The sequence below is a fragment of the Ranitomeya variabilis genome, chromosome 2, assembly GCF_051348905.1.
Source record: "Ranitomeya variabilis isolate aRanVar5 chromosome 2, aRanVar5.hap1, whole genome shotgun sequence".
In the NCBI taxonomy this organism is placed as follows: domain Eukaryota; kingdom Metazoa; phylum Chordata; class Amphibia; order Anura; family Dendrobatidae; genus Ranitomeya; species Ranitomeya variabilis.
In genome coordinates, this window is record NC_135233.1 from 978,302,280 (window position 1) to 978,326,780 (window position 24,501).

Consider the following 24,501-nt stretch of genomic DNA (forward strand, 5'->3'; position numbering starts at 1 on the left):
TAGAACGCGGTGTCATTCCATTCCATTGTCTAGACGAGCAGTAGTACGTCTCCATATACCGTCACCCACCGTTGTATCTTCATTCATACTTATACATAGGATCCATATATAGGACCTTAATCTGATCTTAAGCCACACATAAATAGTGTTTCTAAGAGACCAGTACACTGAAGAAGGTCAATATGTCTGACCGAAACGTTTGTACAAGTGGCTGCCATTAAAAATTTTCACATCATTGCAAGTTGAGTGCCAAAGTTTATTTCATATTGACCAATGGTCAGGCCCGGATATCCATTTTCTGTTTGAGAGCCCAGTAGGAGGAACTCGAGAAGCTTTGTTCTCGAATATGTGATTGACTTGTAATAAAGTAACTTACCCCAGTGTTACTATACATATGGCCATTAATATAGCCCTGTCCTGTCAGATCAACATTGGTGGTTTTTTCAGTGCATTACTATTTTTATCATTGGGGTTAATGGGGGCAGTCATGAAGCCATTTGTCAGTGTTCCCGTTCTGCATTATTTTTTTTCTTGTATGGCTATAGAAATAAAATCAGTCTTTGATGTTTTATAGATATTTTTTTCTCTAATCGACAAGAATTCATTCTGTCCACATTGCGTGAGATCACTTGGACTGTGCCGTTCAGTCTGACTTTTTTGTATTTTTTTATGTAGTTGAGCTCATCTTTTTATAGCTCAATATTTTTGTTTCCTGCCATTTGCTGGTAAAACCACAATTTTTCTTTCTAGTACAACTTGTATATATGAAGCGCACATTTTTACATGGTGTTTTCTTGTATCAATTTAGGAAATTCAGCAAGAGACGGACATCCCAGAACGAGAACTTGTGAGGGCACTTCAGTCTCTGGCCTGTGGAAAACCAACCCAACGAGTCCTCACAAAAGAACCCAAATCAAAAGAAATAGAGAGTGGCCACATGTTCACTGTTAATGATCAGTTCACTTCCAAACTTCATAGAGTTAAAATCCAAACAGGTGGGTACAACAGTATAGTGCTGGTGCCGGTAAAGATGGGCCTTTCTGGGGCCGATGTACCCTGAACTGTTACTTTTTCAGCAGTGCATGATGCAGATCCTTGTAATTTTCAGTGAGAAGAGACAGATCACTGGAAAATGTACAAAATGCTGTAAATTTGGCTTGAGCAATTATGATCACTTTTCATTTTAAGAAGTGTCCATTGGCAAAATATAGTAATATCTTTAGAAGAAATACCAGTTAAATCAAAATATCCAACTATTTAGCATTACTCTTTTACAAATTACATGAACAGGAGAACCAAGAGTTTACTAAATAAACTATTTATTAAATCCAAAGAATTTTTACAATTTAAGAATGGATATTACATATCAAGTACATACAATGTGAACCACCCAGGTGGATGAATATGACCAAAGGTCCAAAGAAATCCGGATTAAGCAGGCTATTGCAACATACATATGAAAGCAGCAACGACTCAGTGTGATTTTAATCATAGAAGACTAACACTTCATGTTCAATGCTCATTCAATGAGCCGCCTGTTACAAAGCATAAGTACCCTTGAATACAATAGCCTGTTTGCATAACAAAATTAAAGGTGATAATTACCCATTACTAGTTTCCAGTTCTCCCGGGGACCTCGATCACCCCAACGCGCGTTTCGCGTGCTTGTGACAGCCTCGCTTCCTCAGGGGGCGTGCTGTCACAAGCACGCGAAACGCGCGTTGGGGTGATCGAGGTCCCCGGGAGAACTGGAAACTAGTAATGGGTAATTATCACCTTTAATTTTGTTATGCAAACAGGCTATTGTATTCAAGGGTACTTATGCTTTGTAACGGGCGGCTCATTGAATGAGCATTGAACATGAAGTGTTAGTCTTCTATGATTAAAATCACACTGAGTCGTTGCTGCTTTCATATGTATGTTGCAATAGCCTGCTTAATCCGGATTTCTTTGGACCTTTGGTCATATTCATCCACCTGGGTGGTTCACATTGTATGTACTTGATATGTAATATCCATTCTTAAATTGTAAAAATTCTTTGGATTTAATAAATAGTTTATTTAGTAAACTCTTGGTTCTCCTGTTCATGTAATATATAGTAATATCTGTAACATACAAGCATGTTAAATAATGGCAGTATATTGCCCATATTTTTAATTTTTGTTTTGCTGATTACAACATAAACTGAAATGATTTATTCCCCTGATTTATATTATTATAACATTATAGGATGCTTATAAGCAGAATGCATGGCTACGATAGCGGTTCAATAGAAGAGATTATTTGCATGTGTCTTTAATATATAATACAAATTTCATATCGTCCAAAGTGTCTCCGTATAAAAGTAGGATTCATTCTATGTACGTTAAATGTCATTACTCGTATACTTGTACTCTTTGTAACGAACGTACGTACGTTGCATTTTCAGTGGCGGCCAAACAAGGTGAATCTGACCCTGAAAGAAAAGAGACTCGACAGAAAGTTGACGACGATAGAAAACACGAGATAGAAGCTGCTATAGTTCGGATTATGAAATCTAGAAAGAAAATGCAGCACAACGTATTAGTAGCAGAGGTATTACCTTTATGTACATTTTTTTTTTTAAACGAAAATGTTTTTACTTGCATAAATATTTAGCAAGACTTGATGTGTTAGATTTAGTTTTCGAAGAAATGTGAGTGTCCCAAACTAAGTGATTTGAGTAAAAGTTTAAAAAAAATAAATAAAAAAATAGGATGAAAATAAATGGCAGATACCCTACTGTAAGTAAATAGTAATAGTATATGTTAAAAAAAAATGATCAGTTGACACTTCTAAAGCATGTAAAGATGGCATTATTAATTGTCTAATTGAACTTGGGTAATTTTGTTTTACAAATAGTTATAGGTTTAGTTTTCTGAAGGATATTTATATTTTTACATGTGGCTCTGTTTTTCCATATGATATGCAAAAACTTATGCTGATCAGGGATAGAAGGAAGATACATTTTAGAGGGTTGTCAGGTCTAAATTGATAAGTCTGCAGTCACTCTGTGAATGCAGACTAATGATTCCTCCCAGCACATGCACTGTGAGCTGCGAGGATTCACCGGTTTCTAAGCTGGGAGATGTAGGTACGTTTGCGTTATGCATTCTCCCAAGCAGTGCCCGTCTAGTGGGTGCAGTCTGGGTCCATACACTTGTGTTGAGCAAAGCTGCACCCACTGGATGACAATGTCACTAGACTGAGCACAGCATTGCTCAATACAAGTGTATGGACCCAGACTGCACCCACTAGACTGCTCTGCTCGAGAGTACGCAGAACGCAAACGTACCCCCACCGGTCCTGGCTCAGAAACCAGTGAATCCTCGCAGCTCACGAACCAGTGAAACCTTGCAGCTCACGAACCGGTGAAACCTTGCAGCTCACGAACCGGTGAAACCTTGCAGCTCACGAACCGGTGAAACCTTGCAGCTCACGAACCGGTGAAACCTTGCAGCTCACGAACCGGTGAAACCTTGCAGCTCACGAACCGGTGAAACCTTGCAGCTCACGAACCGGTGAAACCTTGCAGCTCACGAACCGGTGAAACCTTGCAGCTCACGAACCGGTGAAACCTTGCAGCTCACGAACCGGTGAAACCTTGCAGCTCACGAACCGGTGAAACCTTGCAGCTCACGAACCGGTGAAACCTTGCAGCTCACGAACCGGTGAAACCTAGCAGCTCACGAACCGGTGAAACCTAGCAGCTCACGAACCGGTGAAACCTAGCAGCTCACGAACCGGTGAAACCTAGCAGCTCACGAACCGGTGAAACCTAGCAGCTCACGAACCGGTGAAACCTAGCAGCTCACGAACCGGTGAAACCTAGCAGCTCACGAACCGGTGAAACCTAGCAGCTCACGAACCGGTGAAACCTAGCAGCTCACGAACCGGTGAAACCTAGCAGCTCACGAACCGGTGAAACCTAGCAGCTCACGAACCGGTGAAACCTAGCAGCTCACGAACCGGTGAAACCTAGCAGCTCACGAACCGGTGAAACCTAGCAGCTCACGAACCGGTGAAACCTAGCAGCTCACGAACCGGTGAAACCTAGCAGCTCACGAACCGGTGAAACCTAGCAGCTCACGAACCGGTGAAACCTAGCAGCTCACGAACCGGTGAAACCTAGCAGCTCACGAACCGGTGAAACCTAGCAGCTCACGAACCGGTGAAACCTAGCAGCTCACGAACCGGTGAAACCTAGCAGCTCACGAACCGGTGAAACCTAGCAGCTCACGAACCGGTGAAACCTAGCAGCTCACGAACCGGTGAAACCTAGCAGCTCACGAACCGGTGAAACCTAGCAGCTCACGAACCGGTGAAACCTAGCAGCTCACGAACCGGTGAAACCTAGCAGCTCACGAACCGGTGAAACCTAGCAGCTCACGAACCGGTGAAACCTAGCAGCTCACGAACCGGTGAAACCTAGCAGCTCACGAACCGGTGAAACCTAGCAGCTCACGAACCGGTGAAACCTAGCAGCTCACGAACCGGTGAAACCTAGCAGCTCACGAACCGGTGAAACCTAGCAGCTCACGAACCGGTGAAACCTAGCAGCTCACGAACCGGTGAAACCTAGCAGCTCACGAACCGGTGAAACCTAGCAGCTCACAGTGCGTGCCCTGGGGGATTCATATGTCTACAGTCACACAGTGACTTTAGATTGGACACCCCCATGTCTTTGCTGTTTCATGTTTTGGTCATTTGCCAGCTCTAAACATGCCAGCTATTAATGTGTTTTCTTCTTCCCCTACGTCCAGGTAACACAGCAATTGAAGGCCCGGTTCCTTCCAAGTCCAGTTGTTATTAAAAAACGTATTGAAGGACTTATTGAACGGGAATATCTAGCACGAACACCTGAGGATCGCAAAGTATACACCTACGTAGCATAGAAAACGCGTCCTGTTAATTGATTCTCTCTTGGACTTTTTACCCCTTCGCATGGACTGGGAAGTTCTTTTAAATCATCACACGGTTACGAGCGTCATCTATTAAATTACAGTACGTGTTCTAGAACATGCACGACAAGCCTACAAGATTTTATGACATCCGATTTCCCTTGGGGGGCCTTTGTAGATATCATTTATACAGTTCCTTTGTGGAATTGTTATCCAGGTTTCTCCTTCTCTCGATACTGTATGGAAGGAATGGGGAAACGCCAAAAAGGAAAAAAATGAATAATAAAAAAAAAAAAAATTTCGAACATACAAGTCAAGTTAATAAAATTTTGGGGAACTTACTCCCTGCCCCCAAATATTAGTGGTGGTGTTTGTTCATCTGCTGAATCTTATTTTTTTCTTTTTTGAGGTTATATAAATGGAAATGTTGAGTTCTCTGTTGCAGTTTAGGTTATGGGAATAAATTTTTTCTTTTTGTAGTTTTATAGGCAGGAATGTCATTACAATACCAGGTTGGGTGTTGGGCTGCTGTTTATGTTTGATCCTTGCACATAAATTTTAATGAACACACAATTGTCCTTGCCTCTAAGATAGTCTTTCTGCACATTTTCGCCCTTCTTCTCTTGCACTCCGGACCGTCAGCATCCAGTGAAGATCCGCACTTTTTCTTTTGGACAAGTAATGTGGGAAGGTTCAAGCTTCCACTTGATCACAACCCTGGAGAGGCTGCTGTAGAGTAATATATTCTGTTGGTGACTTTAAAGCAGGAGTGTCTTATTTGCTGTGTATTTAACCCTATTTATTCAAGCAATTCTTCAAGACGCCGACTTTACAACAGCCTGTGAACTTCTGATAGTGTGCTTATAACATGCAGAGAACGGCTTATTGCTAACGAGTGAACCCCCTGTAGGACCTGCTATGCATCTAGTGTATATAACCACTGTATTTTCTGAAAGTGAAGCCTTTTCCACATGATCGATCACTCAACCGTTACACATTGCTTCTTGTCTCCTCTTTCATCTGCATATATGGGGCAGATCTCCTTAATCATGGTTTTCTCTCTTAAGCCCTACGTACCAATATGCATGTTGAGCATTGAGTGCCATTGTTGACTTTGAAAAAAGAAATTCACTGTCCTGAGCATTTTGTGTTTATTTTACAGCTAGAAATGGATTTTCTGCCCCATGTTCGTGCTCAGTGTGAATTATTTTTCGCTCCAGGATATTTGTTCCACGTAAACATGTGAAATTTGCCCATCAATCATTCATTTACTGAATCTCCGCAATCCTTGTTCTATTTTTCTCCACAAAAGTTGCCACAGACGAAATGAAAATGTTCAAGTGTTTGCAGTTGTAAATAACATTTTACTTGTTTACTATATTCTTTAAAAAAAAAAAAACGAAAAACATTTTATGCTATACATTTATGGTAAGAAGAGCCTGCAAAATTCGCAATAAAACGGTTTTTACTCTTCCATGTTTACAGTGCCATGCAAATTTCTGGGGGGAATAAAAGGCGGAACATTCTCAGCTTGCAGTTTCTAGAATTCTGTATGACTTGGAAGTTTAAAAGTAAGAAAATAAAAAATAAAAGAAACACAAGCAAGTCTAGGATTTTCCTAGTTCAGTGTATTATACTTAGAGCAGGTGACGTCTCTCGCTAAAGGGTTTATTTTGTATTTTATGTATATTATTTTATTTATGCTTCAATAATGAGACTGAGCCTCCAAACCAAAAGAGATGAATGAGACTTTATTTTGTAGCTGTGCGTTTTATCACTCTTGTCCTGTGATCAGTAAGTAACAGCACTGGAGATTTTTAGGTGATTATCAGACTAGTATTTTTTTTTTCTTCTTGCATGAAAGGTATATTCATGGAGTTTGTATTCAGCGGGGCCTAGAGTAAAATGAAGTCATATTGACTAATAATTGCTTTGGCCCTAAGCAGGCTTCTGGTAACTGAAATGTCAGATGTAACAAGTGCATTATTATATTCCTTTTATGTAAATGTAGCCATGCAACAATCCTCCATACTTGTATATGGCTTCTAAAGAAGACTGGGCACAAGCTGGATCCTGAATTGTGACTTCTTCTTTAAATGTATGATAATTCCAACCATTAGCTGTGAAATTATACTTCCTTCTGTAATCCAACTACTTTCTGTAGATAATAGCAGTCCCCTAGTTCCAAATGTGTCCCTTTTCTGTACATTCATGACATCTGCAAACATGGGGTGTGTTCTTAGCTGTCATAGGGTATTTTCTAACACCGCACAATCTGCCCAGTGCCCGCGACTCCATATTGTACTAGATGTACTTACTATTGCCCCATACATGGGTCTCCGCATCTGATGGAACTCTCCAATGTTTAATAGCATGTTACAGAAAACTTCCCCGCTGAATTTCTTATGTGGAAATGTTGCTGTGTTTAAAAATCCAAGCAAAGTGGATGTGATTTCATGAAAAATCAACTGTGTGTTTGAAGAAGTTGTAAAACTTTGACCTTTTGGAGTATTTTTCTTCATGTACTTCTATGGGAAGCCTTAAAGGGAATCTGTCAGCAGGTTATTGCTATGCAATCTGAAGGCGGCAGGAGATAGAGGCTGAAACACAGAATTCTGGGATGTCACTTGTCAAAGTGCGTGCTGTTAATTACCGTATATACTCGAGTATAACCCGAGATTTTCAGCCCACTTTTTGGGGCTGAAAGTCCCCCTCTCGGCTTTTACTCGAGTCATACCCAGGGGTCAGCGGGGGCTGTCTAATTATACTCACCTGCTCCTGGCGCGGTCCCTGGCTTCCCCGGTGCTGCAGCTTCTTACTGTAGTGAGCGGTCACCGTTACCGCTCATCACAGCAATGAGCCATAAGGGTGGAGACGCATATTCATTACTGTAATGAGCGGTAACGGTGACCGCTCACTACAGGAAGAAAATGCGGCGCCGGGAAACAGACGTGCAGCGACTGTGTCAGGAGCAGGTGAGTATGACTGGGGCAGTGCGCAATATTCACCTGCTCCTCGTTCCACCGTCGGCGCCGCTGTGTCTTCCGCAGTGACGCTCAGGTCAGAGGGCGCGGTGACGCGATTACTGCGCGCCGCCCTCTTCCTGAACGTCGGTGCAGAGGATGGGAAGACACAGCGACGGTCAGCGTTGGAACGGGGAGCAGGTGACTATAGCAGGTGCCGGGGGCCGGAGAGGTGAGTATGTAATTTTTTTATTTTTTTTTTAATCGCAGCAACAGCATATGGGCAAATATCTGTATGGAGCATCTTATGTGGCCATGTGCAGCATGATATGGGGGCAAATATCTGTATGGGGCATCTGTATGGGGCCATGTGCAGCATGATATGGGGGCAAATATCTGTATGGGGCATCTTATGGGGCCATGTGCAGCATTATATGGGGCCATGTGCAGTATGATACGGGGGCAAATATCTGTATGGGGCATCTGTATGGGGCCATGTGCAGCATGATATGTGGGCAAATATCTGTATGGGGCATCTTATGGGGCCATGTACAGCATTATATGGGGCAAATATCTTTATGGAGCATCTTATGGGGCCATGTGCAGCATTGTATGGGGCAATTATCTGTATGGAACATCTTATGGGGCCATAATCCACATTTCTGGAGCATTATACGGGGCAAATGTCTGTATGGAGCATCTTATGGGGCCATAATCAACATTTGTACAGCATTATATGGGGCATATTTTAATATGGAGCATCTTATGGAGCCCATCATGAACTGTATGGAGCATTATATGGGGCTCCTGATTCAATATGGATATTCAAAAACACTTAACCTACTGATGTCTCAGTTAATTTTACTTTTATTGGTATCTATTTTTATTTTTGAAATTTACCGGTGGCTGCTGCATTTTCCACCCTAGGCTTATGCTCGAGTCATTAAGTTTTCCCAGTTTTTTGTGGCAAAATTAGGGGGGTCGGCTTATACTCGGGTCGGCTTCTACTCGAGTATATACGGTAACTCTGAAGGTTTTATCACTAAGAGATTAACATTGCCGGACTAAGCACCTAACGGTCTATAGAGCTTGTACATGGAGAGCCTGATGTGGGCAGGGTTAATGTTATGTGGGCGGGATTAGCTTTCTCAGCTCTGCTTCATTCTAAATATAAAAGCTCTGATCAGAACGGCTGCACCCAGTAATCTAAGTGACATCTTGTTGGATTCAGCTGCTCTTTGCCTACATCATGCTGCTCTGCTCTTAGATGAGGTAGCAAAATCTCCTGACAGATTTCCTTTTAAACCCTAAAAATCACCATTGCGTTTTTAAGTTAAAATTCCCTTTGCATTAAAAAAATTAAATCTACGCAATAAACAGAGCAGAATGCAACTGCTTATTTTTTTTGCAGATACCATGTGAAAAGGTGCAGTTTTTACATGGGAATAGGGCCAAAGGTTACCTTCATAAAGTGTAAGGGTATGTTTCCACGGTACGTAAACGCTGCTTGTTTGACGCTGCAGCGTCAAACAAGCAGCGTCCAGATGTTCCAGCATAGTGGAGGGGATTTTATGAAATCCCGTCTCCACTATGCGTGGAAACCCGCACGCGGAGGCCCTGCGACTCCGGACATGCTGCGCGTCTTTTCAGAACGCAGCATGTCCGTACACCTTGCGGGGACGCAGCGTCCCCGCAAGGCATATCACAGGGCCCTATGGCGAGGGGTGCGATGATCCCGGATGTGTACTGTACACATCCGGCACCATCGCGTCCCAGAATGGGGGCGGGGCTTAGCGCCGAGCGGCTTCGCCGCTGCGGCGATCCCGCCGGCAAACCGTACCGTGGAGCCATACCCTAATAGTGGTGCAGCAGGCAACATGTAAATCTGTGTTTCCCCAATTCCAGTCCTCGAGCCACCAAACAGGTGATGTTTTCACGATTTCCTTAGTATTGCACAGGTGACGGAACCATTGCCTGTGCAGGTAATGATGAAGTTATCCCCTGTGTAATAAGGAAATGCTGAAAACATGACCTGTTTGTGGCTCTTGAGGTCTGTATTTGGGGAACACTGAAAATGAACAAATTTGATCCAGGTTTCCCTGATTGTAGTATGTGAAAATTTGACCTTATTTATTGCAAAAGTACATGTTAACCCTAAAGGGTAACCTGAAAACCATGATCCGAAATTCGTACTCTGTTTTAAGTAAAATAAATACATTTTAACAAACATTAGTAATTTAATGCAAAATCTGCATTAAAAACAAATCTAAGATTTCCACTGTGAGTTATGTGGACCCCAGTTGGACGTCCATTTTTCACGTACATGTTCTAGCCGATAAAACCATTCTAGCTTATGGGGGTGGCTCACGTGTTTTTGTGGACCATGTATCTGCAAAAATCCGAGACATGTCTAGATCTACCACCATCTTAGATGAACAGTACAAATACAAGTCTCTTGATCCATGAAAATTAGACAGCACACAGATGGTTTGCAGTTCATGATTAACATTGGATAGGAGAAGCCTTGTGATTTATTAACCATATGTGAAAAGCGATCATAAAACTCTGATGGTAAAACTGATGCACTGACCAAACTGAGGACTGGTACCATTTTATTTTCCCCGTACATGAACACTGATGTATGAGGCCTAAAGTAGGTTTGGACAAATCTCAGCTGATACGGGCATCCAGAACTTTGGGTTGTTTTCGATTGGTGCCTGTGAATAGTTTTCTTTAGGACCCTTAAAATAGTCACGTGTACAATAGATGGTCCATCACTGCTATGAGCAGTTTTAGATCCTTCTCCACCCATCCGTTTTGGTTTTGATTTGTTTTTTGTTAAGAATTTCTGCTCTGAATGTTGCCCCCATCTGGTTGTCCTTTATGAAGTCTATGTATAAAGGCTAAACGAATGGTTCCTGCTAGATATCCAATTAATTTAGTTGAACACTGAGTAATACTAACGTCTGCAACATCATTGCAGAAAAAATGTGGGCTTCCCTACCTAAGGATTCTTGGAAACTACTGTAATAGGGTTGCCATTGTGCCCTCTACTGTACCACCTTATGCCACAGATTTCATAGTTTTTATTGTTGGATTATATACAAATTTGGCAAAATTGTGATGTTTCCCTGCTTGCCTACATATAAAATCTAATCTTCCTTATTAGCAGGTCTTAAAAGGGGGGCGTAGAGTCCAATGCATTGAGTAGTGCTGAGCGAACATGATGGGATAAGGTGCTATCCGACAATGCTCAGGTGCTGGCAGTGTCTTCGGCATGCTCGAATAATATGTCAGAGTCTCACAGCTGTTCAACCGCACACATGCAGGGATTGCCTAACAGACAGACAATCCCTGCATGTGTTGTGGCCGTCTAATATCTGGGAGACATACAGCCGTGGGGTCTCAAATATATTCGAGCACGCCGAAGACTCTGCCAGCACCTGAGCACATTCGCTCAATACTACATATGAGCTGTACACCCCTGTATAGTGCTGTACACACTCCCTGCACAAAGCTGTGCTGGAAATGAGGTCTTAATATGTTGCTATTCCTGCCAGGATTTACGTTTGTTTTTTTATTCATGACAGTCTGACTGCATCTGATTCTTTCAATTGCCAATTTATTCACTTGTTATTCTGTCTGGATCATTAAACTCCCTATAGGTTCTGTTCTGCTTGCACAAGCACTGTCCGATCATATTGTACTTCTACAGAGCACACATTGTAATTTTGTTTTTCCATATAGGATCTGTTTTGTACCTTTTTCATTTCTAGTTTCTTCTGTTTTGTCACTTTGTGAGTACAATTTTTATATAGCCTTAAAATAATGAAAATAAAGGAACCTATGTGAACTGTGACAGAGATTACAAGTGTGTTTCCTTTCTTGTGGGCAAAGAAATGTGAACTTAGACCCTTACTATGAAACCTTGTTTTATAAAAAGTGAATTCCATCTACTATGACATTTAGCTTTGTGATGCTTTTAACTGTTTGCATTATCTGCAGACTTTTTTTAAGCTAAGGTGGTGAATGGATTTTAGTACAAAGGTATGTATAATTAAGAAAATCTTCAATAATGTAATAAGTCAATCCCATATTGCATAAAAAAATTAAAATTGACTCGTAGAAAAAAAATATACCGCATGTAAAAATTACATTGTATATCGAAATGAGGTTGATAGTGTTTCCATGAAGTTGGCTACATATTCCCCTTGAAAGGGATTCGGTCACCATGAAATTGCAGCCCTATCTGCAGGCACCATGTTATAGAGCAGAGTCTATTTATATATAATGCTGAGAGAAAGATTCAGTAGAACTTGTGTTTTAATCATTTAGTCATCTTTGTGGGACTTTTGGTCCCTTGGGTGATCCTATAAGTGACTGGTGGCTATCTGACATTCATTGTATATGTAACCTACAGAGTACAAGAAGAAGCAATGGGATCAAAAGTTTCAAAAAAGTATCAAAATGTATTTTCAAACAATGCATAAGTACCATTAAAAAATGGTAAACCCAAATAGGTTATCACAAAACTATACAGAAATTATAATGGGTGAAAAAAAGCACGAGTAAAGCCGTGCACGCTAAAATGGATTTGCAGAAAAAAATGAGTTCACTAAACATATAGAAGGCTATATAGGATAAATATGGTGGCGTACACAGAATGATGTAAGGGTATCAACCTATTTATAACAAAACAGCTGTGTGCCCCAAACCAATATACACTGCTCAAAAAAATAAAGGGAACACTAAAATACCACATCCTAGATATCACTGAATGAAATATTCCAGTTGTAAATCTTTATTCATTACATAGTGGAATGTGTTGAGAACAATAAAACATAATAATGATCAATGTTAATCAAAATGAATATCCCATGGAGGTCTGGATTTGGAATGATACTCAAAATCAAAGTGGAAAATCAAATTCCAGGCTGGTCCAGCTTCAGTGGAAATGCCTCAAGACAAGGAAATTGTGTGTGTGTGGTCTCCACGTGCCTTTATGACCTCCCTACAACACCTGAGCATGCTCCTGATGAGGCGGCGGATGGTCTCCTGAGGGATCTCCCAGACCTGGATTAAAGCATCCGCCAACTCCTGGACAGTCTGTGGTGCAACGTAACGTTGGATGGTGCGAAACGTCCCAGATGTATTTAGTCGGATTCATGTCTGGGGAATGGACGGGCAGTCCATAGCTTCAATGCCTTCATCTTGCAGGAACTGCTGACACACTCCAGCCACATGAGGTCTGGCATTGTCCTGCATTAGGAGGAACCCAGGGCCAACCGCACCAGCATATGGTCTCACAAGGGGTCTGAGGATCTCATCTCGGTACCTAATGGCAGTCAGGCTACCTCTGGCGAGCACATGGAGGGCTGTGCGGTCCTCCAGAGAAATGCCATACACACCATTACTGGCCCACTGCCAAATCGGTCATGCTGAAGGATGTTGCAGGCAGCAGATCACTCTCCATGGCATCTCCAGACTCTGTCATGTCTGTCACATGTGCTCAGTGTGAACCTGCTGTCATCTGTGAAGAGCACAGGGCGCCAGTGGCGAAGTTGTCAATCCTGGTGGATTACCTTCAAATTTGAAGTAACTTCAAATCTAAGAGAGGCACAGAAGAGTCTGGGAATATAAACTGATGACGACCTTTGACAGTCTCACTGCAGGAATGAATGTGTCGCATGGATTGACTCTTTTTACATCAACTAAGGAACTTGCCCCTCAGACCATGTGGGGTCATCACAACAGAACGAGACCCCAATCAGAAGACAATAAAACATTCCTTATCTTAAGAACTGGCCCAATATTTATGGACATAACTGTTTATCACTCATGGTAATTCTGCTTGATGTCACCTGTCTTATCCATGGTGTTTTTTTTTTTTTCTGTGCTATGTTGTGCATAAATATGTGATTCTTCAGAATTTCTTTTAGTCTTTGCCTGATGAAGAGACCTGTGTAGTCTCGAAAGCTTGCAATTTGTTACCATCTTTTCAGTTAGCCATTAAAAGGTATCAACCACTGAGGATTTTATAAAAGCACCTATTGTTCTGGGGATTCTGACATGCACAGTCTGATCATGAATTCTAATCCTACCAATGCAGAGGCACCTTTTGAGCAATCCCTTTGCATTATAAGACTTAAAGGGAACCTATCACCCCGTTTTTTTCGGTATGAGATAAAAATACTGTTAAATAGGGCCTGAGCTGTGCATTACAATAGTGTAGTTTGTGGACCCCGATTCCCCACCTATGCTGCCGAAATACGTTACCAAAGTAGTCATTTTCGCCTGTCAATCAGGCTGGTCAGGTCGGATGGGCGTGGCTTCTTCCCCCAGATATTGCGTAGTTTTCCGTTGGTGGCGTAGTGGTGTGCGCATGTCCAAGGTCCCCAATCCTGCACGGGGGGGTGAAAATAGCAGCGATGTCCGTTATTCCATTGGTGGTCGGTGGGCGCGGCCATCTTCCTTTGGCCGCGCGTGCGCAGAAGCGGCGCTCTGCTGGCCGCGGCTTCAGGAAAATGGCCGCCACGATCTCCATCTGCGCACGCGCGGCATCCCGCGGCCATTTTCCTGAAGCCGCGGCCAGCAGAGCGCCGCTTCTGCGCACGCGCGGCCAAAGGAAGATGGCCGCGCCCACCGACCACCAATGGAATAACGGACATCGCTGCTATTTTCACCCCCTCGTGCAGGATTGGGGACCTTGGACATGCGCACACCACTACGCCACCAACGGAAAACTACGCAATATCTGGGGGAAGAAGCCACGCCCATCCGACCTGACCAGCCTGATTGACAGGCGAAAATGACTACTTTGGTAACGTATTTCGGCAGCATAGGTGGGGAATCGGGGTCCACAAACTACACTATTGTAATGCACAGCTCAGGCCATATTTAACAGTATTTTTATCTCATACCGAAAAAAACGGGGTGATAGGTTCCCTTTAAAGGGAAATTGCCACTTTTTTATTATGTAAAAAAATTGCATAACATGTTTTAACCCCTTTCTGACCTCGGACGGGATAGTACGTGCGAGGTCAGATACCCCTCTTTGATCCAGGGCTCCGGCTGTGAGCCCGCATCAAAGCCGGGACATGTCAGCTGTTTTGAACAGCTGACGTGCCTGCAATAGCGGCGGATGAAATCGCGATTCATCCGCCGCTATTAACTAGTTAAATGCCGCTGTCAAACGCAGACAGCGGCATTTAACCGGCGCTTCCGGACGGGCGGCCGGAAATGACGTCATCGCCGACCCCCGTCACATGATCGGGGGTCAGCGATGCTTCTGCAGAGTAACCATAGAGGTCCTTGAGACCTCTATGGTTACCGATCGCCGGTAGCTGTGAGCGCCACCCTGTGGTCGGCGCTCATAACACACCTGCATTTCTGCTGCATAGCAGCGATCTGATGATCGCTGCTATGTAGCAGAGCCGATCGCGTTGTGCCAGCTTCTAGCCGCCTATGGAGGCTATTGAAGCATGGCAAAAGTAAAAAAAAAAAAAAGTGAAAAAAAAATAAAAGTTTAAATCACCCCCCTTTCGCTCCATTCAAAATAAATCAATAAAAAAAAATCAAACCTATACATATTTGTGTAGAATCAGATTTGTGTATTTCAGAATCGCCCGATCTATCAATAAAAAAAAGGATTAACCTGATCGCTAAAAGGCGTAGTGAGAAAAATTTTAAACGCCAGAACTACGTTTTTTTGGTCGCCGCAACATTGCATTAAAATGCAATAACGGGCGCTCAAAAGAACGTATCTGCACCGAAATGGTATAATTAAAAATGCCAGCTCGGCACGCAAAAAATAAGCCCTCACCTGACCCCAGATCATGAAAAATTGAGATGCTACGGGTACCGGAAAATGGCACAATTTTTTTTTTTTAAACAAAGTTTGGAATTTTTTTTCACCACTTAGATAAAAAATAACCTAGTCATGTTAGGTGTCTATGAACTTGTACTGACCTGAAGGATCATAATTGCAGGTCATTTTTTAGCATTTAGTGAACCTAGCAAAAAAGCCAAACAAAAAACAAGTGTGGGACTGCACTTTTTTTGCAATTTCACCGCACTTGGAATTTTTTTTCCCGTTTTCTAGTAAACGACATGCTAAAACCAATGATGTTCAAAAGTACAACTTGTTTCGCAAAAAATAAGCCCTCATGGCCAAATTGACGGAAAAATAAAAAAGTTATGGCTCTGGGAAGGAGGGGAGCGAAAAACAAGCACGGAAAAATGGAAAATCCCAAGGTCATGAAGGGGTTAAACTGTACTGCATGACACAGTCTGCAAATACAGCAGCACCAGGGCATAGGAGACAGCGGTGCTCCTATCTTAAGGCCCCGTCTCACATAGCGAGATCGCTAGCAAGATCGCTGCTGAGTCACAAGTTTTGTGACGCAACAGCGACCTCCATAGCGATCTCGCTATGTGTGACACGTACCAGCGATCAGGCCCCTGCTGCGAGATCGCTGGTCGTGTCGGAATGGCCTGGACCTTTTTTTGGTCGTTGAGGCCCCGCTGACATTGCTGAATCGGTGTGTGTGACACCGATCCAGCGATGTCTTCACTGGTAACCAGGGTAAACATCGGGTTACTAAGCGCAGGGCCGCGCTTAGTAACCCGATGTTTACCCTGGTTACCAGCGTAAATGTAAAAAAAAACAAACAGTACATACTCGCCTTTCGGTGTCCAGGTCCCTTGCCGTCTGCTTCCTGCTCTCACTGACTGCCGGCCGTACAGTGAGAAGTGAGAGCACAGCAGTGACGTCACCGCTGCGCTCTGCTCTCAGTGTACGGCGAGACTCAGTCAGAGCAGGAAGCAGACGGCAAGGGACCTGGACACCGAAAGGCGAGTATGTAGTGTTTGTTTTTTTTGGTAACCAGGGTAAACATCGGGTTACTAAGCGCGGCCCTGCGCTTAGTAACCCGATGTTTACCCTGGTTACCCGGGTGCTGCAGGGGGACTTCGGCATCGTTGAAGACAGTTTCAACGATGCCGAAGTCGTTCCCCTGATCGTTGGTCGCTGGAGAGAGCGGTCTGTGTGACAGCTCCCCAGCGACCACACAGCGACTTACCAACGATCACGGCCAGGTCATATCGCTGGTCGTGATCGTTGGTAAATCGCTTAGTGAGACGGGGCCTTTACATTGTAGCCACATCAGATGTGAACTGGGCACGCCTCAGGGCTGCCCAATTCACAGTGGCAGGTGTGGCCGGGAGCCATTATTATAGCTCTGTGCTATTTGCTGAGCTCCACTTGCCCTCTATCACAGAACCTGTAACTGGAAGCTTTAGGGTATGTTTCCACGGTACGTAAACGCTGCTTGTTTGACGCTGCAGCGTCAAACAAGCAGCGTCCAGATGTTCCAGCATAGTGGAGGGGATTTTATGAAATCCCGTCTCCACTATGCGTGGAAACCCGCACGCGGCGGCCCTGCGACTCCGGACATGCTGCGCGTCTTTTCAGAACGCAGCATGTCCGTACACCTTGCGGGGACGCAGCGTCCCCGCAAGGCATATCACAGGGCCCTATGGCGAGGGGTGCGATGATCCCGGATGTGTACTGTACACATCCGGCACCATCGTGTCCCAGAAAGGGGGCGGGGCTTAGCGCCCAGCGGCTTCGCCGCTGCGGCGATACCGCCGCCCCTCCGGACCGTGGAGCCATACCCTTATTGTTCCCTTCCGGTATAACAGTTGCTGGGTTGCGAGCAGACCGGAGGAGCAGCAGACAGCTGTGAAGATCCATGGTATTAGGTTGACAGTGAAGAAACAGCCACAGTTCTTTTGTGCAGAGGCAAAAATATGAGGGGGTAGGAATGTTCTGTGGGAGGAAAGGCATATTCTCATTCCAAGTCTCTCCCCACTTCAGATTCTTCACAAAAGCACCATGCTTGGTCTTTCACTGCTGAAGCCCTGATACTGAATGAATGGAGTCACTGCTACGGTCCTCCAATGTAGTAGCATGTGTAGATCACAGTATACTCACCAACAAAATGGTGCTGCACTGTGATTCTAGTGTTCATTCTGTATTGAGCACTATATGGGGCTCATTATACTGTGGAGCCCATTGTATAGAGGACTATATGGGAATGTAAGGGGTTCAATAAAAGGAAAATTACTTTGTAGGAGCTGGATCCAAGAAGTATCGTTTCTCCTTGCGGAGAGTGACATGTTAAGCATGTCGAGATGAGGAGACTTAAAGCAGCAATACTCCTCTCAGAAATATGCAAATTGTCTCTTCAGAGAGGAAGAGGACTAGAACTCTAGTGCCACCTTTTGGAAGTAGCAATCCAAGTAGTCAATGACAACCCTTTAACAAGCCTTGTCACATGACTTGGGATAAAAGCCAAACCAGAATCTCAATTTGCAGACGCTGTGTTTCAGGATACTGCCCCTCGTCAGTGCAAAGTGGAGATCTGGTTTGGCTGAGTGAGAGGCGCCTGACCGGGATCCAAGAAGTATCGCTTCTCCTAGAATAGTGACAAGAATCTGCTATAGTCCTTCCCCCTTTTTTCATTGATCCTGAGGGTCTTGAGAAAAATTCAGGAAGATCAGGCTACGGTATTGATCACCTCCTCTTGGCCGAAAAGGAGCTGGTTTCCTTTTTTTTAAATCACATGGCTCTAGAAGATCCTCTTCTCCTTCCAGTAAGAGATGACCTTCTCCAGGTCCCCTCCTACATCACAATATAGAACTATTGCATCTATCAACTTGGATCCTGCGAGACAGATGCTAATGTCTCAGGGTCTGTCAAATCATGTGGTCACGGCAATGCAGGCAAGGAGGAAACCAGTGAATTCAGCTATTTATACACAAATCTGGAAAAAATTCTGCTTTCAATACCGGGAAACTTGACTCCTCTTGCCTGAATATCCCTAGAATCCTGGATTTCTTACATCTAGGGTTCGAGAAGGGTCTGAGGCCAAGTACACTAAGGGTCAAGATCTCAGCACCAAGTGTCTTTCTTGACTATCCTTTGGTGAACCATCCCTTTGTCGCTAGATTTTCTAAAGGAATCAGCAGGTTAAGACATACAATTAGGAAATCAGTACCCCCATGGGATTTAAACCTGAATGCTCTATGTAAGTTTCCTTTTGAATCTCAGGAGTACATTAACATCAAAATTCTTTCCCTGAACACATCAATTATGAGGAATGCAGGCCCTCTTAGTCAGAAATTTTTGTTTACACATACTGGAAGATCATATAATACTAATATATACTAATATTATGCTTGACCCAATGTTTATTATTAAAGTAGTGTCCAGTGTCAACTTGAATCAGGAGATTATCCTACTCTCCTATTGCCAGCATCCGAAAAATGGAAATAAAGAATGTTTCATTCACTGTAAGATAGACAGATTGGAGGCAATTTTCAAACTTCATCCAATTTGCGTGGAAGAACAAAGGCAAGAAAACTTCAAATACAACATTGGCCAAATAGATCATGTCCACAATTTCCCTGGCGTATGCATCAGAGGTGAAAACACTGTAAGGTGTTAAGGCGCATTCAACTGGGGCAATCTCTGCTTCTTGGGCTGAATGGGCAGGAGCTTCGGTGGACCAGATTTGCAGAGCCACAAACTGATCTAACCTGAATACCTTTTTTAGACATTATAAGTTGGACGTATTATCTTGCCAACAGATGGCCTATGGAAGTAAAGTCCTTCAGGCAGTAGTCCTTCCCTAAAATTCACTCATTTGGTATTTTTCCTGCTGTGCTGTGAGGAGGGATGTCCTGGAAAGTAGGAAATAGTCCTACCGGTAATTGTATTTCCAGGACTCCATCATGACCGCACCCTTACATTCCCTCCTCTGAATTCCTTGTATTTATGTACAGTTAACATTTGTGTAGAAGAATTCACTAAAATTGAGTTGCATATATCCTGGTGCGGTGATTGGCAAAGACACTAAGGGTGAGGTGGGGGGCTTGTAACCTCTCGTGTCTTTCCTGTTCCTAGAGGATGAGAAGTACTGCCTCCTGGTGTACTGTCATGATGGATTCCTAGAAATACAATTACTGGTAGGACGAAATCCTATTTTTTGTAAAACTTTGGTTTTCATAAACACAAGATGTGAATATAGTAATTTAAAATGTTTGTTTTCTGTAACATAAATAAAGTTGATCAGAATATTGACCACTGAATATGTCATTAGTCAAAGTAATCCTGGATTCGCAATGAACCGCTCTATAAAACTGGCACATTATTTATTCAGAATGGCGAATCCCGTAAAAAAATTAATGAAAAACACAGCAAAAATCTTTTTCATCATAGTGACTTACCAAAAACTGAATAAACAGCAATCATAAAGTTGTATGTAAATAAAATGGTATAAGTGAAAATGCCAAATCGTCCCGCAAAACAATTGTCCTAATATGATGACTCATACGACAAAAAAATAAAATGTTACAGCTCTCAGAATATGATGATGCAAAAACAAATTAATATTTGTAAAATATTGTTTTTAGTCGGTAAAAATAGCAAAGCATTAAAAAAATATATAAATCTGGTATTGCTGTAATCATAACTCGTCCCATAAAAAATAAACCCTTGTACAGCTCTGTTCGCCAAAAATAAAAAAGTTACAGCTCTCAGAATATGGCAATGAGAAAAACTACTTTTAATAAAAAAATAATAATTTTTACTGTGTGATAGCAGCAAAATATAAAAAACCTGATATAAATCTGGCATCACTGTGATCGCACTGACCCAAAGAATAAATCCTCCTTATCACTTATACCGCACAGTGAAACGTGCAAAAATAAAAATAAGAACTGTCCTTGTACTGCTGTATATTTGTTCATTCTACCTCTCAAAAATCGTAATATCGCTCAGCTCATATTTATCCTGCGCCCTCCGCTGAGCGCTTACATAGGGGATTCCATGTAAATTCCCCAAAACTGCGATTCGGACAAAACCCCAGACAGAACCATTCACTTATGAGGCAGATGGAGTAACTTTGGACTCGTCTCTGTTCTGGCAGTGTTCCATCATTTTAGGCGTCTTTTTTAGCGCACAAGTATGGGCGACCACAGATCTGTGCACGCCTAAAAAAGATAGACACCACTGGAGCACACGCCAGACTCCAAAGTGTCTCCATCTTTCTCATTATGGTGCGTGGTTCCATCTGGGGTTTAATCTGAATCGCATTTTTGTGGGATTTACATGGAAACCCCGACATAAGTGATCAGTGTAGAACACAATAATGTGATCCCAGCCTTATACTGAAAGCAATCAAAAAATATTATGTACCTCAAAAGGTTACCGATAAAAGCCCTAATTTAGCCGACACAAAACCAGCCCCCACTCAGGTCCGTCATGAGTCACTAGAACTATAGGGGGTTCCCACGTTACTGGTAGAAGAAAGACTCTGGAAAAGCGTAATGGCTTCAGAGTGCTCCCAAATCCAAATGCCCCTCATGTTTGGCATTAATGTAGCGAGGAGTGAGCACTTCATTTATGGGCTGCTTGTCTCCAGAAGCACAACCTGGGCACAATGTATGTGGATGCTACAATATATGAGGGCTCTACACTTTAGGGGGGCACAATGTTTAGGCACTAAACTGGCATATTTGCAATTCTTCAGAATAAAGCACAACAAGGATGTTACAAATTAGTCACTGCAGCCGTATATATGAATTCTTTGAAAAGTGCAATTTCTACAGTGGGGTCACTTTGGGGGTTTTCTGCTGTTTTGGCACCCTAGGCTATGTCTCCACGTTCAGGATGGCCGGCGGTATCGCCGCAGCGGCGAAGCCGCTCGGCGCTAAGCCCCGCCCCCTTTCTGGGACGCGATCATGCCGGATGTGTTAACTCTTCACATCCGGGATGATCGCTCTGTCCCATAGGGCCCTGTGATATGCCTTGCGGGGACGCAGCGTCCCCGCAAGGTGTACGGACATGCTGCAATCTGAAAAGACGCGCAGCATGTCCGTAGTCGCAGGGCCGCCGCGTGCGGGTTTCCACGCATAGTAGAGACGGGATTTCATAAAATCCCCTCCACTATGCTGGAACATCTGGACGCTGCTTGTTTGACGCTGCAGCTCTGCGCAGCGTCAAAAAAGCAGCGTTTCCTGACCGTGGAAACATACCCTCAGAAGCTCTGCAAATGTCGCCCGCAAACTATTTTAGCAAAATCTGTGCTCCAAAAGCCAAATAGCGCTGCTTCCTTCTCAGCCCTGACATGTGGCCAAACAGTAATTTCTGATGACATGGCCCATTACAACGTTCGGGAGAAATTGTGCAATAAAATATGGGTCCAGTTTCACCTATTAACACTTGTATACCTGACAAATTTCCAGCAAATACAAAAATTATATTTTTACACCTAAAATGACTTTTTCATGTCTCAATGTTATAAAATACTGTGAGGCACGAATGGGTTCAAAATACTCACTACATGATTTCCTTAGGCAGTGAAGTTTCCTATATAGGGTAATCTGGGGGATTTCTGCTGTTCTGGCACCTCAGGGACTCAGTTAAAGAAGCCCCCAATCAAAGGGGATCGGCATTATAAAAGCCAAGTAGCGCTCATTCCCAACCGATCCCTACCGTGTGCTCACAGTAATGTCCAACCACATATGTGATACTGCCACATTTGGGATAAATTGTATAACAAATTGTGGGGTCTAATTTCTCCCATTACCCCACGTGTAAATTATAAATTTGGTGCTAGAACAGTATTTTAGTGGAAAACAAATATTTTTTTGCTCTCACATTTAAATGTTATAAAGCTTTGTGAGTCACCTGTAGGTAAAAATGCTCTGTATACCCCTAGATGATTTCCTTGATGGGTTGATGGGATGTTTCAGCTGTTTTCATATCTCAGGGGCTCTCCAAATGTGACATGGCATTCACAATCTATTTCAGGCAAATACATTGTTACATCCAAACAAAATACTGAGGGCCCAATGCATGAAGACCGGCATTGTTCACGCCATTGTTTATGAGGGGTGTGCTGGAGTCCGACGCTCCTGATTCAAGAAGAGGCATTTTCCGAATGCCATGAATTTGCTGAGTGCCATGTTCCTGTCCCGTCCTAGCTCCACCTATAAACTGGTGTGAGAACGTCAAAAGTCACATTTTGGCACACATCTCAAATTTTAGACTTCTCAAAGCTTTCATTCCAGAATTCTAGAGTGTGCATCGGGCCATAATGTTTTTCCTCCAAAACGTGACCAAATTCCATTAATAAATCTATTGTTCTACTGCTATTTACTACTCTTATCTGACCGCAGCAATTTTATGTGATAAGTTTAAAATATACAGGTGCTTTTCACAAAATTAGAATATCATCAATAAGTTAATTTATTTCAGTTCTTCAATACAAAAAGTAAAACTCATATATTATATAGAGTCATTATAAACAGAGTGATGTATTTCAAGTTTTTATTTCTGTTAATATTGATTATTATGGCTTACAGCCAATGAAAACCCAAAAGTCATTATCTCAGTAAATTAGAATAATTATCAAAAAACACCTGCAAAGGCTTTCTTAGCGTTTAAAAAGGTGCACTTAATTCTTCTGTTTTCTATTCAGTCTATGACATCACAGGATTAAAACTGACTAGCTGAATCCTTCTATGCTCTATGTAGGAACAGGAGGTCAATTTTCCCTGTATGAGTCATCAGTCACTGCACATGTCCCTGGTAGGCGGGAGTAAGGAACAGCTGAGTCAGGAATCAAAGAGAGAAATGTTTTCTGCAGGGACAAGAGACTTCCTGTTTCTACACAGAGCAGAGAAAATAGAAGTATTAGCTAGGTAGAAAGGCAAAATGAGCAATTGTAAGTACACAGTACTATAATATGATGATTGCAATATATATGTAAAATAAGCTCTGGAGCGATCATCCAGTCCACGTTCTACCCATAGCCTGGAAGAGGTAATTTATATAAAGTGATAAAAGTTGAGTTATCAACAACAAGGCATCTGATATGAGGCATACAGAGATCACTCTTCTAAGCAGTCTATAACCTATATGTCGAAATTTATGGTTTAGGTAGGTCAAATGTGGTGACACATTTCCTTTTAAATAATAAAAAAAATATACATGTTTGGCATCTGCATAATCGAACTGACCTGGAGAATCATTTTGCTAGGTCACTTTGCTAAGCCTAATTATAGGATGCCCCTAGAGGCCACAAGGAGGGTTGCAGCAGTGCGGACCTACTATGGGTAAGAAGAAGTGATCTTTTCTGGGACCTTATACTGCTGGTGTGCATGGTGCATCCTATAGCTAGCTGAATTTCTTATCACTAGGTGCTGCCTTTACGTCTTAGTGACCTTTTTGGTTCTGCTTCCCCATGTCTTAATGGCCCTCTACCCTCTCCTTGCTACCTCCATGTCTCCTCCACAGTTCTTTAAGTGCTGTCATGTTCTCTTTGTTTAGTATGTTTTTAATGTAATTGTTTTAATAAAATGTATCTCGTTTCTACTACTCTTTGGTGGTTTATGGCTTAATCCACCTTCCTTTCAGTATTGTCATGTTCTTGGGAGTACTACATGTCTGTGACTATACCCTCTTCACACGTGGGGAGAGCTACACTTTAATATGCTCTTCGCACTATTACAGAAATTGTGCTTTTTGATTACTGTTTTACTCAATCTAT

At 42.8% G+C, this 24,501-nt stretch overlaps 2 protein-coding genes across 4 annotated transcripts in view; both read left to right on the top strand.

Moving 5' to 3' along the window:
- The window catches only part of CUL3 (cullin 3), a 132,557-nt gene extending 120,816 nt beyond the window's left edge, over positions 1–11,741 (top strand). For both annotated transcript variants that reach the window (XM_077290860.1, XM_077290861.1), the window contains exons 14-16: positions 809–995; positions 2,429–2,574; positions 4,782–11,741. In XM_077290860.1, the coding sequence (XP_077146975.1) occupies positions 809–995; positions 2,429–2,574; positions 4,782–4,913 (465 nt within the window). In that variant the 3' untranslated portion in view covers positions 4,914–11,741. The remainder of the gene's footprint in view (positions 1–808; positions 996–2,428; positions 2,575–4,781) is intronic.
- An 11,803-nt stretch (positions 11,742–23,544) lies between these two features.
- The window catches only part of FAM124B (family with sequence similarity 124 member B), a 59,364-nt gene continuing 58,407 nt past the window's right edge, over positions 23,545–24,501 (top strand). For both annotated transcript variants that reach the window (XM_077290864.1, XM_077290862.1), the window contains exon 1: positions 23,545–23,676. The gene's annotated coding sequence lies outside the window, so the exon portion shown is untranslated. The remainder of the gene's footprint in view (positions 23,677–24,501) is intronic.